This window comes from Hyperoodon ampullatus (genome assembly GCF_949752795.1).
Source record: "Hyperoodon ampullatus genome assembly, chromosome: 5".
In the NCBI taxonomy this organism is placed as follows: domain Eukaryota; kingdom Metazoa; phylum Chordata; class Mammalia; order Artiodactyla; family Ziphiidae; genus Hyperoodon; species Hyperoodon ampullatus.
The window spans coordinates 53918737-53936862 of NC_136918.1; the positions used below are offsets into that span (position 1 = coordinate 53918737).

General features: G+C 33.6%; 1 protein-coding gene across 1 annotated transcript in view; it reads right to left on the reverse strand.

Moving 5' to 3' along the window:
* Positions 1-900: 900 nt before the first annotated feature.
* NAALADL2 (N-acetylated alpha-linked acidic dipeptidase like 2) overlaps positions 901-18126 on the reverse strand; it is a gene marked incomplete at its 3' end in the record, with an annotated part of 1068176 nt that continues 1050950 nt past the window's right edge. The window contains exon 14 of the mRNA XM_079705513.1: positions 901-1099. Within this exon, the coding sequence (XP_079561639.1) occupies positions 901-1099 (199 nt within the window). The remainder of the gene's footprint in view (positions 1100-18126) is intronic.

Consider the following 18126-nt stretch of genomic DNA (forward strand, 5'->3'; position numbering starts at 1 on the left):
AGAGCAATGTGAGATGCTTCCATTTTAGAGTAGCTCTATTTCAGTGCTTCCAACAGAAACAGCACAGGAAGAAATAAATATTTTCTCCCTCATAAGACATACATCACTCCCGAAATTTTTACAAAATCAACTGAGACAAATTAGGGATTTCAAAGCTAGTCACCTTATAAGTTGTTAGGAAAAAATTTACATTTAAATTGGTCTGTGCAGCTACCTTGAGATTTTCCCCTGGAATGTTTATGGCTCTTTTTTTTTTCATTAATACTTAAAAAAATACAATTTCATAACCAGTGTATTACTACATCTAGTTGTGTTACTAACAGGCACTTCACTTCATAAAATAGTCACATTCAAAGTGGTTTTGGTCAACCAGTCACTCAGTCAGAATACTCGTTCTTCATATTGAATACTTGATAGTGAAAGTTAATCTGAAACCATATCAACTCTTCATTTCTATTACAGAAATTAGGCCACTAAAGCTCTAACATAGGGAATCATTTCTGTTTCTACGTGTTTTATCCATAGGAGCAAAGATTGTCCAGAACTTCTTGGAAATTTTCCCTCCCAAATATTTTATATATATCTATATATCTAGAGATATGTCTATATCTCTAGATATATAGATATATATAGATATAGATACAGCAGATTTCTTTTTAATAGATAAATCTTAAGTATTATTTCAATAACTTGCTTTTACATAATCTAGATATAAGAAAAAATATTAAATGTGCAAAATGCTCTTTTTACACATACATTAAAAAATACAAAAGGAAGAATAGCTTTATACTTATATCAAAAGCCATTGGAGGGAAAAAGTCTTCAATGTCAGAAAATCTAGTCAGATTAGAGCTTTCACTTGAGGAATTGTAAACAAACTTTTTCAAATGCTGAGTTTTCTCAGTTCTTTCCAACTAAGACACTCTCAAACACATCAAGTCCTGCTTTGAAGTAAACCTGAGCTGCATTAATGCTGTTCAACACTTCTGACAGGGCTTCTTGAAGGGTATCATTTGATGCAAGTGACTTGCAGTGTTCCCAAGCTTCCAGGAGTATTGAAAACTGGCTTGTCTTCCCATCAAGGTGGTACAAGATATTTCTGAAAAGAAATACAGAATGAGTAAATGTTTTATGCACCATGTTATTTTCATATCAAACATTGTAAAAAATATTTCCAAGAAACTGATGTTTTTAATAAATGAAGAAATTATAAACATACAATATTATCATTTTGGGACCTCTATTGAATTAATGGATCTAGACATTGATCATCAAAAGTTCCCTCTAGTGATGAGAGAGAATCAGACAGTATATACCCCCTGATGGAAGTACACAATACTACCAATGAAATCAATTATTTTTGCTAAGAAATTTGTCTAAATCTGATGAAGCTTATAAATCTAATTGCTAATAAATACAAGGGACAGAAAAATATAAAAATGATACCACAGTCTGTCATCAGCAAAATACTGTGAAAATTCTATAGGACAAATGACCCAGTTTATTCAATGAATAAATTGTAATAAGAAATAGGTGAAGGAGGAACCACTTGGCCAGGGCTTTTCAACCTTGTGTTATTGACATTTGTGGGGTGGTGGGGTGGATAATTCTTTATTGTGGCAGCTGTCCTATGCATTGTAGGATGTTTAGCAGTATCCCTGGCCTTCACCCACTAGGTACTAGTAGCACCCCTCCTTTAGTTGTCTCAGTTAGTTTGGGCTGCTATAACAGAATTCCGTTGAGTGGGCAGCTTAAACAATAATCCAATGGTTGGCTTGTTGATGAGAGGCCTTTTCCTACTTATATTCTCACATAGCATTGTGAATGAACACAGAGAGATCCCGTGTCTTCTCTTCGTTTAATAAGGACATTAGTCCCATCATGAGGGCCCCACCTGTATATGACCTAATCTAACCTGGATTACTTCCCAAAGGCCCATCTCCGAATAACATCACATTGAGGTTAGGATTTTAACACACATATTTTGGGAGAACCCAAACATTCAGTCCATAGCTGTTGTAAAAACTAAAAATGTCTCCAGACTGCCAAAATTGTCTCTTATAGGGCAAAATTGCCCCCAGTTAAGAACTGCTGCTTTAGACTAAAATAAACCTCAACCCATCCAGTGTAGACTTTACTAGGTCTTTATTCAAACAAACAATTTTTAAAAATGAGAAGTAGTACAAAATTGAATACTAATTAAGGATTTGTTAATATTAAGAAATTGTTAATATTTTAGGTGTGATAATGGTATCATCAGTATGTTTTCAAAGTGTCCTTATCTTCTAGAAATATACAGTAATATTTACAAATGAAAAGTTATTACATCTGGGACTTGCTTCAAAATATTTGGAAGGAAAAAGGAGAGTGGAGCTATGAACATCACAGGTAGAACAAGATTGACCATTAGTTAATAATTGTTGAAATGGGGTAATGGATTCATTATACTATTCTCTCTCCCTTTGTATATGTTTGACATTTAGAATTCTTCTGAAGTATAGTGTGTGTAATAAGACGGTGACTTGAAATTTATCCAAATATCTGAGAAAGAGGAATTTGGCTGTGGGCAAGTCTAAAGAGCTTCCTTTTATTCATTGATAGATAGAAAGAATACATTTTGGTAGAAAGCTATGGATTATTGCATCATTTGACTTATATCCAACCCAAACCACCTGAAATAGCTGAAATTTCATGATCTAATAAGAGAGGCAGATATATAAATGATTAAAATAATTGTCTAATTGTCATATTAGAAATGTAAGGTCCAGTGATAACAGAAGAAGTATTGCTGCTGGAAAAATTTATCATGGAGAATATTACAATTTCATCTTGAAGGATGATGGGAATTACCAGTTACAAGGGTATAAGAAAGGAAACAAGCTAGAAAGTGGAGACAGCACCCTATGCAGGAGGAATAGCATATGCAAAGGTATGGATTTATAAAACAGCTTTCTCTTCTTAGTGGATCAATGCCAGTGTTTCTGTATGGCCAGAGTGCAAGGCCACAGTGGGCAGCTGTAGGAGAAGAGCTGGGAGAGCAAGCCATGGCCATGTCCTACTGGGCCTTGTATACCAAGCTAAGGAGGTTACACTTTTTCTTATGGGCAGTAGGAAACCAATGAAAGTGTTTAAGCAAGAAAGAAAGATTATTAGATTTTATTTTGGAATAGTTTCTTTGGTTGTAATATAAAGCCTAGAGAACGACTTAGTCCAGATGAAAATTGACAAAGATGTCAGTTACACAATGATAGTTGTTTGAAAGGGCCACAGTGCAAGGTTTAGTTAATTTACACTTATCCCTAGCACTGACGTCAGTTTTATATAGAGTTCTGGATCATTGTTTCCTAGCTCATCCAGGCTTCACTACTTCAGACTCTCCTGAACTTCCCACTCTGTACTCTGATGGTGGTGAATGGACACTGAAATCTACCTAATCACCCATGACAGAACTCTGCAAGTCATTTCTTTTCCTTAAATATCCAACTGGTTTCTGAAGATACTCACTTCTCCATCTTTTCAGCATCTTTTCTCCTCTGTTGTGGGACCCTGATCCCTATATTTTCAAGGATATATTGTAATATCATGGCTTTATATGTCAGCGCTGAGAAATATGTTCCTTCTTTATCAGGTCTAATTCAGTGTTGTGAATATAGGAGGTCTTCAATCATAGTGATTTGACTTACATTTTTATCAGGCTTTGCTCAGTGATGGAAATTTCTTAGACCCTCTAATGTCAGTGTAAACTACATCAATTCAGGTTATTTTGCCTTTTAAGAATTAACTCACTTCAAAACAAGAGATTTTGTGTCTTTGGAGAAAAATTTCAGTTGATAATAGTACATGGTGGGTGGCAGTGGAGCAGAAGATGCTTGAACTCAGAGGTTATTTCAGTAATTTTTTTTTCCAAAACCTATTATTTGAAATGGGAACTATCCCATATAATCCAATATCCTTAATCTTTGTACTCATGAATATACTTGGCATTTTATGAATTAGAGCAGTGCAAGAAGGATATTCTTTATATTCCAAATATCCTTGATTTCAGGTATAAACTTTGTATTAAGAAACATATATCCCCTGGATATGGGAGGGAGAAAAACATCTTCCAAATGAAGAGGCAAGTGGTCATGAGCAATGATCTGGCTATGAGCTGTACTCTGAGAAAAATGTGGATCTACTTTTACAAGGAGAATACTCCTTGAAATAGAGATTTCCCTTTTGATATTTCCACAACCTTCATAAAATTAAAGAGCTTTTCAGAAGAAGCCATTGTGCCATGTTAAAATAAGCAATTATATATGTATATACATAGACATATGTTCATGTGTTTTATGTGTAAATGTTTTTATTATATCAAAATGACAAACAAAATAGTGAGAATTAGCAAAACGCCTAATGAAAGTTTCCCTAAATATAAGTTTTATTAGTTTTATATTTATTATTAAATTGGGGAGGGGGTGGTAAAAGAAACCAACTAATAGAGAGGAAGCTTGATATAGCCATGGAATTTTCCCAAATGAAGATGAAACTGCCTCAGATGGTCACATGTATTCTACATGACAGAGCTGTACAAAAGTTACTTTTTCATGTTAACATAATCTTTAATTGCCATAAAAAAAGGAGTAGGTTTTTACTGTCAGAATACCTATCAAACATGTTTAAATTCATGGTAAACCATTTAAATAGATAGGTAGGTAGGTAAATAGATAAAAATTGGTTTAGTATTTTGAGGATAAAAATAGTTTAAAGTATATTTTAATTACTTAATCATTTAAAATAGTATTCCTTTGTAGGCAAGTTATACTGCTTTACCATTAAGAATAAACAAATTAGTATAATAAAAATATTTATTCATCTCTCATAATATTCATAGTTTTGAATTCTCTTCCTCTAATTCTCAGTTTCATGTTTAATTATAAATCATTTAATGACAAATATATTTCCAGAGTGCAAAAATATTTTCAAAAGCTGTATGAAACACTTCTGTTTCTTGAGGGCATACTGCTCAGCATGCTGTCAAACAAAGATATTATAATCATTTTTATCCAGAACTGCCCCTTAAATGTGTTGTACCAGTACAATTAATACATTATGAGAAGTAAGTTTAATGATTTGAGGGGCTGTTATAGTGACTTTTTGACATATTCAAAGCCCACTAGCATGAAATACATTCCTATATATACATTCTATGTTTATTAAATGTTAAATGTTATTAATATTCAATTTAATGATAAGATATTAATAAAACATGCTCATAAAGGTTACAGTATTAATCCCTCAATAACAGTTCATTTAAGCATTAGCACAATCTCTAATATATTTACATAAAACTTCAGCCATAACTAGTATAAAATATCTAGAAGAGAGATAATGTGGAAGCATAAAAATACATCCTAAAAATAATGTTTAGGTCTAAAGCACAAGACATGCAATTACTGTGTGTTTTTTTTTTTTTTTAACTCGAAAGCAATACATATATTTCTTAAAGACCAGTGCAATGGAGTCTGCAATGTGCCAACATTTGCTTTTTCTACCTAGTAAGAAACACAGTAATACTTTTATAATGACTGTAAACAAGCCATGTGCATAGAAATAGATTCTGTTTTGGTTTGTGAAATTCTACAAGAAGCTAAACACATTTTCCATATGCTACATGATTCAAGTAGTAGGCTGCAGCAAGCTATTATGTAAGACAAACACTCATATCCATTTCTACCCAAATTGGATACAAGTCAGCTTAAAATTACAGATACTTAGATTCTGGCTGAAGATCAGTGACTAGGATTCTTTCATCACAGTTTAAGAGAGAACCTTCATTTGGGGTAGTTGCTGATACAACTTAAGTCAGTTGATCTTTATTATAGTAGAATTTTTTCACTTTGATAAATTGTTTTACCTTAAAAACAAATTGAGGATAACAAAAATATCTTCTTTAAATTTTCATGAGAAGGATAATTTCTCCTACCCATTTTCAGAAGTAGCTCATCTTTTACTATTTCTCCTTTGTGTACTAAAAACCATTTAGCTTGCTGCATACAAAAAATAAATTTCTGTATTTGGAGACCTTTCCCAAAAGAGTATCATCATATTATTTTATATTTGCTATTTGAGTGGAAGACAAAAACCATAAAACTCAGCCATGTTACATTTTGTCACATATGTTTCCATATACTTCTTAGTTCTGAAAACTTTCTTATGTATTCAGTCATTAACCCTAAGTACCCCAGGATCATCCCTGGGGAGAAAAACTACTGTAAATAGTAGAAATGTCAGCTCTTTGCTTTGGGAACTCTAAAAGAAGATGCATTTGCCCATGGCTCTTAGCCATGGATATCAGAGGGTCGAAAGGGTCCCCAGGTACCTGACTCAAAGAAGGTGTACATTTGGTTGTACCAGTCAAACACTAATTTTATCTAATTTAAGAAAAATTCATTTATTGAAAGTGTGTATATATATAAATATATGACTACATGTACATGTAATAGTTTACAGAAGTGATGAAAAACATTGAGAAGAAGGCAGTAACCAAGAGAAGCTGAGTATCCTAGAATACTGCCAAGATTCTGCTTAGCAACATGTTTAGGACATTGATGTTTCAGACACTCCCACTGCCACCACTTCATTGAGAATACTTCTCCACCATGGCAGCATTGCTGTCTCTTAATACTTGCTCTGTCATTGCCAGAATGTTAATCCACAACTAGCATGAATAATCTTGAACTGCCCCTACATCTTTGCCTCACTTCTCTGAGATATAAAGTCCTAGGAGAGCTCATCCAATTGACTGAACTTAGGTCATGTGCCTGTACCCCAGGAACAAAATACCTAGATCCATTCACCTTCTGTGGGGGAGGTAAGCCCTGCTTTCCACCAAGCTCAGAGGGAATTACCCTCACATAGGAAATAAATTTTGATACCAGGAAGATTTTTTTAATTAAAAAATATTAAAACTGCAACTCAATAAATATCTACTACACTAGTGATAGGAAGGAAGAGTGTATTTCAACAGGGGTCTCTTGGAATTACCCTGGAAATTGCTGTTCTACTGTATGGCAGTTTTTCCCCTTATGTTAAATGTTAGCAACTACTCTATAATATGGCAGTGGTGTTTATCAAATTGAATGTGTATAAGAATAAACTGAGATATTTAAAAAAATTCTCAAGGGATTCAGATGCAACAGGTCTGGGATACCTTATAGGAGTATATGTTTTTTTCCCTGCTCCATTACTAAACCTACTGGGTGACACCCATGCATACTCAGCAGTTCCCCCCACTGAGTTTTATATTTACCAAGAGGTCTTGGTTTGGTCCCAAATTAGCTTCTTCCAGTCACATGTTATTATATACAAAATTACATGATTTAAATGACATATTAAGTGTGAAAGAAAGTTACTCCTGTGAAAATGAACCTGAACGCTTTGGAAAGACTCACAGAGATTAACTGACAAAGTGAGAGTGTTGTTGAATTATATGTGGAGAGATAACTGAAAAGATTATTAGCAAGGGCAGGGGAGGACTACAGTGACAATGGAGAAAGTATCTGCATTCAGATTGTTTTGCAAATACCTATTTATTGCTCCAAAATGAGGAAACTGAAATTGGAAATCTCAGATGATGCAGCATTAGTGTGGCTTAAATAGGAAAGTAAATCCAGAATTCCAATTCCCAGAACAGAACTCAAAGTAAAGTCCTTGGTCCTATATCAAAAGATTGGTGATGAATGTTTAGGTTAAAAATAGATTGCTTTTTCTATCATTTGACCATTTACTGCTTCTTATTGTGTCAGATTAAGGGATGTTTACCCTTTGGGCATTAGTCAAACCTTTACTCTTAAAAACTAGAAGGGCAAATAGGTATCATCTTGAGTTCCACCTCTCATGGACTGCTTATTGTGGCTTGAAGTACTAGGTTGATAATGGATTGGGCTGTTTCAGAGCCCAAAATAAAAGAGGTCTGTCATGACTTTGATTCCTACTTGTAGACTCTGCTTTACTTAAGATTATTTAGCCCATTTGCTTGATAATAATGTATAGGTTTCTTGAATTAATCAATGGAAGTATACACCAAGTTATCAAAACAAAGGGAGAAAGTCATAATTATTTAGTTTTGCTAATTAGAGTATAGTCAACCCCAGTAATCCCTTCTAAAGTGTATATTATAAATTCTCTAGTTTTCCTGTTTATGGATCTGAATTAACAGAATAGCTACTAAATTTTCTCTTCACTTGCTGCTCTAGACCGTGTCGTCTCTGTTTGTTTAAGCAATGACCCAATCTGTTATTAATCAATTAAATTACACTAAAAAAAATTAGAATTTATGAGCATTTTTCACAAATAACTCTGTTTCTGGATATTTAATTAGTTATTTTGCAAGATATAAGTAAGTTCACTATCTGAAATACAAACTAGTTTTTAAAGTACTTTATTCAGTGAGTAGAGTTATATTAATCTATAGCCACCTTTCTTGAAGCCTAATATTTAATATATGCAAAAAATAATACATGCAGTTCTTAACTGAACCCTTTAGGGAACTATGGCCTTAAATATAGAAGAAAAAAAGTAATTGGTTCTTTGCACTGGACATCTGGATATGAGTCATCTTTAAATTTTGTTCTATACTTAATGAATGTTCTGGCAGACACATTAATCCAATATTCTAAAAACAACATCACTAAGTGAATGTGAGCCATACAAAAGCAAGAACTCCAGTAGTAGATATGTCTAAATTATGTAAATGTCAGGTAGTCTGTGAGATGACTGTTTAATTTCATAAAGTGCATTAAGATAATTAAATAACATTACAGATTTAAAAGAATTTTGATATTTTTAATACTTAGATAAGACAGATCCAAAATAGTCTACATTTGGATAAAAATAGAAGAAAGAACATAGTAACTACTGCACTAATCTCATCATACCTATGAAAATCTAAGAAGACTTTTAAAGTAAAATGGATAGAAATCAATGAAAAATAATTACCTTGAGAGCTCATTCATGAAGTATTTATTAAACACCAAGTACAATATGGAATACAAAGGAATTACAAGAGTGGTCTCAGTTCCAAAGGGATTTTTGAATTTTGAGTTAAGTAAGAAGGAAGAGAGTTTCAGGGCTATTGTCTTTTGCATATGTGGCTAACATAGTAAAACAAACCCTGAAGTTCAAAGAATCTAACAATTTTCGTGCTCACAAAGACCTCAAAACGAAAATTTTTTAATAGTTTTGTATATTTTATCTTCCTTTTCTCAGAGATAATCTAGAGATATTGGACATTAATTGTCTAAAATATAAAGACACTAAAAAAGTGATAGACTTATAGTCTTATAAAGACTTATAAAGCCTACTTTGTAATTTTATACTTTCTATTTTCCACAATTAATTACATTTGATAATTCTTCATCTATAATATAGACTTTTCCCATTATTTTAGGTACACTCATAAGAATCCAGTTAAAACCAAATGGAAGTAGTTTGTATATATACAAAGTTTCTGCCAACTTGAGAAATAACTGAATGTAGGAATATATAAATTTCAAACAAGCAAATTCAATTTTATTTAGGTTTTCATTTTTATCTGAATTTTCAGATAATTCATCCCTTAAAAATCAGTGTTCGGAACTTCCCTGGTGGTCCAGTGGGTAAGACTCCACGCTCCCAATGCAGGGGGCCTGTGTTTGATCCCTGGTCAGGGAACTAGATCCCGCATGCAGGCCACAACTAAGAAGTCTCCATACCGCAACTAAAAGATCCTGTGTGCTGCAACAAAGACCTGGAACAGTCTAAATAAATAAATAAAATATTTTTAAGAATATCAGTGTTCAATGAAAATTTTAAATTACTTATTTCAAAGTGAGAAGAAAATTATTTATCAGAACAAAGTGTACTGGGTACTTGCAGTCAGTAATTAGCATTAACACTAATCTCTCATGCAACTATAAAAAATAATGAAACTATTGAACAGTTTAATCCAAAGGCAAGGAAAACACATAACAAAGAAAGAGCAAAAATTAATGGTGTTTTAATCCTTAAAGTAAATCAAATAATTGTGATACAGACACACTCACCACAGAACATTTTAAATGATGTGTATCTTGTAAAATTTTGATGTTATATTTTTAAAAAATATATTTAATTGAACCTCTCTACCCACCCCCATACAGCCAGCAAACTTTGCTTTTCCTTTTCAATGGAATTTAAAAATTGTTACTCACTTTCTAAATGAGGATAAGTTACAGTGATAATTATTATTATTATTGCTACTAGCGAGCAGCTGTGAATAAGTGAAGACTGAAGATAAACCACACCGGCTTTGCCCTCCTGTGGTTTTATTAACACACAAAGCATCAACTCAGAGAAAAACTTGTCTGACAATATTATGAAAACATTTCTGTTTCATTCTTGCTATTTGAGTATTTATCACTTGTCTATACATTTTTGAGATACATGTATGTATGTATGTATGTGTAAATGCATGAAGAGATATATGTGTATTTTCATAAATGTGTGTGTATAGATAGATATGTAATCTGTCCCACAACGGACCAGGAAGAAAAAAGTCTAAATTTTATGTCTTCTTCCTAAATCATATAACTGAATAGTAAGTTGCTTGTTATACTGTAAAATATTACACTTACTAGTAATATAAATCAATAAGGAAAAAAGACAGTGCAAACTAAACAAATGTATTGTGTTCTAAGAGATAAAGGGCTAATTATGTTGTTTTATAGGCACCAAAGTAATTAGGTGAAGATAGAAAGCCCTGTGTTACTGACAGGCTGTAGAACATTTCCATAGCAGTCTGTCTTGGTATCTATTCTCAAATCACCACACTTTTTTTCCCCAATTCAAGAATAATCACCAAATCTTCACCCTTATTATATCTGTTTTATCAAAATAGGAATTTCTTTATGGAAATTCTGATTATATAAGTAATCATCCTACTTGATTGCGTAGTGTGAGGTTTACCGGAATACCTAAGTTTATATGCTTACTGCTGTGAAAGACCCACTGTGATCTTTGCCTTACTGAGGGAGGAAGGATAATTTAAAGAAGGGAAATGTTTGAAAAGAAAACATGAGTTACATCTAAAAAGTAATTACAACAACAAAGAGAAATGGAAAAATATGAAAGAAATACTAAATGGTCAGTATCAAAATCATGTCTTAGTCTAAAATCCATGCTCTTTCCCAGGACACTAAGCTTCTTGACCTATCACCACCACTTCATAGCTCTATGATATACAGCACATTAAAGTTATTTAAACTCTCTGAAATTCTTCTTCTGCACTGGTAAAATAGGAAGCATTATTTACCGTCTAGAGTTTTTGTAATAATTAGCTAACACATGTAAAGTGCTTAGCTCGTGCCTGGCATACACAGTAAATACCTCATAAATGGTAGCTACTGTTATTATTTGACATTTCTGGATTTTCCTTCCTTGGACACGTATTACTCCCTCCCCTTAATTCTCAACTAACTCTGTCCTTAGTATCACAGAGCTGTGTGATCATCAGATGACTTCTCCTGGTCCAGTAAAGAGTTCATCCAAAAGGAACTTTCAGGGAACAAGGGAAAGACCACTTCTAAGGGTTTGCCAAGAATATATCGCCTCCTGCAAGAATCTGTACCAATAAAACTATCTGCCTTTTAATTATAAAAAAATGCCACCCCTTCACTTTGCTGTATACATATAACATATATGTATATGAATGACTATTTTAAAAGGTGTACACAGGTCAGAATAATTAGATGGCTGATAGGGATAATATAATACATGGACACACACGTATGTGAAAATGTTTTGGTAAACTTTATTTTAGGCTATTAGAAAAAATGTAACTTGGTCCATTGGTAGACAAAAAAAGCATATTCTTTTTACTTGTAATGTTTAAAGGATCATGGTAAATTAATGAATAAAAGTTCTATATTTTCTGACTTGGTATATGGGAGGAAATACAGCTACTGACTCTGGGAGGTACTAATGAGAGCACAGGTTTCTTATGGTCTGGAGAAACAAGAACACACATTTGATGAATTTCAGAAAGAAGCCCACTCCCAATGTTTTGTCAGCAACCCAAAGCAAACTTTGTTGATTAAGCTCAGTGCAACCATAGCATGGTTTCATTGTGGCATTGATCACACACCATTGCTACTCTTAGATGGACACTTGTCTCTCAGGCAGAACTCCTCAAGAACAGAGAGTTTCATGTTCACTGTGGATTTCACCAGGTTTCTAACAAGTTGATATGGAATAAATTTGATGGCATAAATTAATAATGGTGAAAATAATTGTTAATATTTGTAGCGAATTTAATATGTTGTAGGGAATATGCCACCCAAACATGCCACTTTAGCATAAGAAGTATTTTGATCTGAAGACAATTGAGAAAGTGTAGACAGAAGAGCTCTCTATACTCCCCTAACTCTTAATCACTGGAAATGCATCTACACTCTCATCAGCCCAGAGATACCACCAAGAGGAATCTATATAACAAATCTAACTAAAATAACCCTCAACATCTTTTAGTTTCTGCCACATATTTCCCGTCCCACAGTTTGCTGCCCTTGAAAGGCTAAAACAATTTTGGGGAGGCTTGTCACTTCTCTATTAATTCATTGCTCTTAAAAAAATTTTTTTTTCCAATTAATTGAGGGATAGTTGATTTACAATGTTGTGTTAATCTTTTCTGTACAGCAAAGTGACTCAGTTTTACATGTATATATATATATATATATATATATATATATATATACACACATACATACATACAAATAAATATATATACATGTATATATATACACACACACTTTTTTTTTCATATCCTTTGCCATTATGGTTTATCAGAGGGTATTGAATCTAGTTCCCTGTGCTATACAGTAGGACCCTGTTGTTTAGCAATCTTATTTATAATAGTTTGCCTCTGCTAATCACAAACTCCGAATCCTCCCTGCCCCAGCACCCCACCACCATAAGTCTGTTCTCTGTCTGTGAGTCTGTTCCTGTTTTGTAGATAGGTTCATTTGTGCCATATTTTAGATTTCACAAAAAGTGATATCATATGATATTTGTCTTTTTCTTTCTGACTTACTTCACTTAGTATGATAATCTCTAGTTGTATCCATGTTGTTGCAAATGGCATTATTTCATTCTTTTTTGTGGCTTTATCTATTCATCTGTCATTGGGTATTTAGGTTGTTTCCATGTCTTGACTATTGTGAATAGTGCTGATATGAACATAGGGGTGCAAGTATCTTTTCAAAGTATAGGTTTGTCTGGGAATATGCCTATATGAGTGATTTCTGGATCATACGGCAACTCTATTTTTTAGTTTTTTGAGGAAACTCCGTACTAGCTGTACCAGTTTACATTCCCAACAACTGACTAAGAGGATTCCCTTCTCCACACCCTCTCCAGCATCTGTTATTTGTAGAATTTTTAATAATGGCCTTTCTGACTGGTGTGAAGTGGTACCTCATTGTAGTTTTGATTTTCATTTCTCTAATAATTAGAGATGTTGAGCATCTTTTCATGTGCCTATTGGACATATGTATATCTTCTTGGGAGAAATGTCTAGGTCTTCTGATCACTTTTTGATTGGGTTGTTTTTTTTTTTTTGCTAAGCTGCATGAGCTGCTTTTGTATTTTGGAAATTAAGCCCTTGTTGGTCGCATCATTTGAAAATATTTTCTCCCAGTCTGTAGATTTTCTTTTCATTTTGTTTATGGTTTCTTTTGCTGTGCAAAAGCTTGTAAGTTTGATTAGGTCCCATTTGTTTATTTTTGTTTTTATTTCTATTGCCTTGGGAGACTGACCTAAGAAAACAGTGGTATGTCAGAGAATGTTTTGCCTATGTTCTCTTCTAGGAGTTTTTTGGTGTCTTGTCTTGTATTTTAGGCTTTAGGTTATTTTCAGTTTATTTTTGTAAATGGTGTGAGGGTTCTAACGTCATTGTTCTAACGTCATTGATTTATATATGGATGTCCAACTTTCCAAACACTTTCTGAGGAGACTGTCTTTTCCCCATTGTATATTCTTGCCTCCTTTGTTGAAGATTAATTGTCCATAGGTGTGTGGGTTTATTTCTAGACTCTCTATTCTGTTCCATTGATGTGTATGTCTGTTTTTGTGTCAGTACCATGCTGTTTTTATTACTGTACCCTTGTAGTATTGCCTGAAGTCTGGGATAGTTATGCCTCCTGCTTTGTTCTTTTTCCTCAGGATTGCTTTGGCAATTCTGGCTCTTTTATGGTTCTATATGATTTTTAGTATAATTCTATTTCTGTGAAAAATGCCTTGGGTAATTTAATAGGGATTGCATTAAATCTGTTGATTGCTTTGTGTAGTATGGTCATTTTTACAATATTAATTCTTCCAGTACAACAGCATGGGATATATTTCCATTTCTTTGAATCATCTTTAATTTCCTTTACTAATGTTTTGTAGCTCTCAGCATATAAGTCTTTCACCTCCTTGGTAAGGTTTTTTCCTAAGTATTTTATTTTTTGGGTTGCTATTTTAAAAGGGATTATGTGTTTACATTTCCTTTCTGATATTTCATTGTTAGTGTAAAGAAATGCAACTGATTTCTGTATGTTAATCTTGTATCCTGCTACCTTGCTGAATTCGTTGATCAGTTCTAGTTGTTTTTGTTTGGAGTCTTTAGGGTTTTCTATATGTATTATCATGTCATCTGTGGACAATGACAATTTTACCACTTCCCTACCAATTTGAATAACTTTTATTTCTTTTTTCTTGTTTGATTGCTGTGGCTAGGACTTCCAATACTATGTTGAAGAGAAGGGGTGAGAGTGTGCATCCTTGTCTTGTTCTAGATTTTAGCAGGAAGGCTTTCAGCTTTTCACCATTGAGCATTATATTGGATGTGGATTTGTCATAAATAGCTTTTATGTTGAGATATGTTCCCTCTATACACACTATCTTAAGGGTTTTTATAATGAATGGATGTTGAATTTTATCAAATGTTTTTTCTGCATGTACTGAGATGAACATATGGTTTTTGTCTTTTCTTATGTTGATGTGGTGTATCACATTGATTGATTTGAATATATTGAACCATCCTTGTGACCATGGGATGAATCTCACTTGGTCATGGTGTATGACCTTTTTTACGTGTTGTTTGATTTGATTTGCTAATATTTTGTTGAGTATTTTTACATCTATATTCATCAAAGATATTGAACTATAATTTTCTTTCTTGGTAGTGTCTTTGTGTGGTTTTAATATCAGGGTAATGGTGTCTTTGTAGAATGTCTTAGGGAGTGTTCCTTCATCTTCAGTCTTTTGGAAGAGTTTGAGAAAGATCAATAAAAGTTCTTCTTTGTATATTTGGTAGAATTCCTCATAAAGCCATCTGGTCCTGGACTTTGGTTTGTAGGAATTTATTTTTATTACAGATTCTATTTCACTTCTGGTGATTGGTCTGTTCAAGTTATCTCTTTCTTCTTGATTCGGTTTTGGTGGGCTGTAGGTTTCTAGAAAGTTGTCCATTTCTTTGAGATTGTCAAATTTGTTGGCATATACTTTTTCATAGTATTCTTTTTTTTTTTCCTGCAGTATCTGTTGTGATTTCTCCTCTTTCACTTCTTATTTTGTTTTTTTAGGTCCTCTCTCTTTTCTTCTTGGTGAGCCTGGACAGAGATTTGTCAATTTTGTTTACCCTTTCAAAGAACCAGGTCTTGTTTTTATTGATTTTTTTTCTATTTTTTAAACTCTATTTTATTTTTTTCCTTTCTGATCTAGATTATCTCCTTCCTTCTGCTGACAATTTTATTCTTCTTTTTCTAATTTTGTTTGTTCTTGGTTTTCTAATTCTTCTTTATTTATTTATTTGGTTGCACCAGGTCAGAGTTGCGGCAGACAGGCTCCTTAGTTGCAGCTCCCTGGCTCCTTAGTTGAGGCACTTGGGCTCCTTAGTTGTGGCATATGAACTCTTACTTGCAGCATGCACGTGGGATCCAATTCCCTGAGCAGGGATCGAACCCTGGCCCCTTGCATTGGGATTGCAGAGTCTTATCCACTGTGCCTGGTGTTCTAATTCTTTTAGGTTGTGGGTTAAGTTGTTTATTTGAGATTTTTTTCTTGTTTCTTAAAGAAGGCCTGTATTGCTATGGACTTCCCTCTAAGAACTGCTTTTGCTGAATTCCATAGATTTCGTATGGTTGTGTTTTCATTGTCATTTACCTCAAGGTATTTTTTAATTTCTTCTTTGATTTCATTCTTGACCAACCAGTTGGTTTTTTACTAGCATGTTGTTAAGTCTCCATGTAATTGTTTCTTTCTCATTTCTTTTTCTGTTGTTGATTTCTAATTTCATGTCATTGTGGTCAGAAAGGATGCTTGAAATAATTTCTATACTCTTAAATTTGTTGAGGCTTATTTTGTGCCCTAGTATGTGGCCAATCCTAGACAGTGTTCCATGTGCATTTGAAAAGAATGTGTATTCTGCTTTTTTTGGTTGTAATGTCCTGAAGATATCAATTAAGTGCAGCTGTTCTATTGTATCATTTAGGGTCTCTGTTGCTTTATTGATTTTCTGCTTTGAAGATCTGTCCATTGATATGAGTGGGGTGTTAAAGTCTCCTACTATTATTGTATACCTGTCAGTTTCTCCCTTTATGGCTGTTACTATTTGTTTTATGTATTTGGGTGCTCTTATGTTGGGTGCATATACGTTGATGGGTATAATATCCTCTCCTTGTATTGATCCTTTTATCATTATATAGTGTCCTTTTTTATCTTTCTTTGTAGGTTTTGTTTTAAAATCTATTTTGTCTGATATGAGTATTGTGACTCCCACTTTCTTGTCATTTCTATTTGCATGAAGTATCTTTTTCCATCCCCTCACTTTTAATCTATGTGTGTTCTTTGCCCTAAAGTGGGTCTCTTGTAGGCAGCGTACTGTAGGCTCTTATATTTTAATCCAGTCTGCCACTCTATCTTTTGACTGGAGCATTTAGTTCATTGACATTTAAGGTAATTATTGGTAGTTAGTATTTATTGCCATTTTAAACCTTGTTTTCCCATTGATTTTATATTTCTTCTTTGTCCCCCCCACCCTTTTTTTTCACATCTTTATTGGAGTATAAATGCTTTACCATGTTGTGATAGTTTCTGCTGTACAACAAAGTGAATCGGCTATATGTATACATATATCTCCATAGCCTCTTCTCCCTCTTAAGCCTCCCTCCCACTTTCCCTATCCTATCCCTCTAGGTCATCACAAAGCACTGAGCTGATCTCCCTGTGCTATGCAGCAGCTTCCCACTAGCCATCCATTTTACATTTGGTAGTGTATATATGTCAGTGCTACTCTCTCACTTCATCCCAGCTTCCCCTTACCCCACTGTGCCCTTTCTTTTTGTTTTTCCTTTTGTGGTTTGATGATTTTGTTTCATAGTATACTATGTTCTCTTCTTTTTGGTTTTTGTGAATCTATTGTATGTTTTTGATTTGTGGTTGCCCTGTTTTTCAAATATGTTAACCCCTTCCTATATTTATTTGCCTTAGACTGGTAGTCATATAAGCTCAAACACATTCTAGAAAAAAACCCTACATTTTCTTACTCTCCTCGCACACACTTTATGATTTTGATGTCCTCTTTTGCATCTTCATGTTCATCCTTTTGCTGTTCATTGCAGTTATTATAACTTTCACAGAATTATTATTTTTAGACTGTGTACTGGCTTATTTATTGATTTGTTTTCAAATATTAATTTTCTCTTCCTATGGATTCTTACTTCTTTTCTATTTAGAGAAGAACTTTCAATATTTCCTTTAGGATAGGTTTAGTATTGTTGTGTTCTTTTAATTTTTGTTTGCCTGAGAAATTCTTTCTCTCTCCCTCTATTCTAAATGATAATCTTGCTGGGTAGAGAATCCTAGCTTGCAGATTTTTCCATTTCAGGACTTTGAATATACCTTACCACTTCCTTCTGGCCTGCAACGTTTCTGTAGAAAAATCAGTTGACAGCCTTATGGGGGTTCCCTTGTAGTTAATTCTTTGTTATTCTCGTGATGCCTTTAGAATCCTCTCTTTAACTTTTGTTATTTTTATTATGTCTTGGTGTAGGTCTGTTTGGATTTATCTTGTTCGGGACTCTCTGTGCT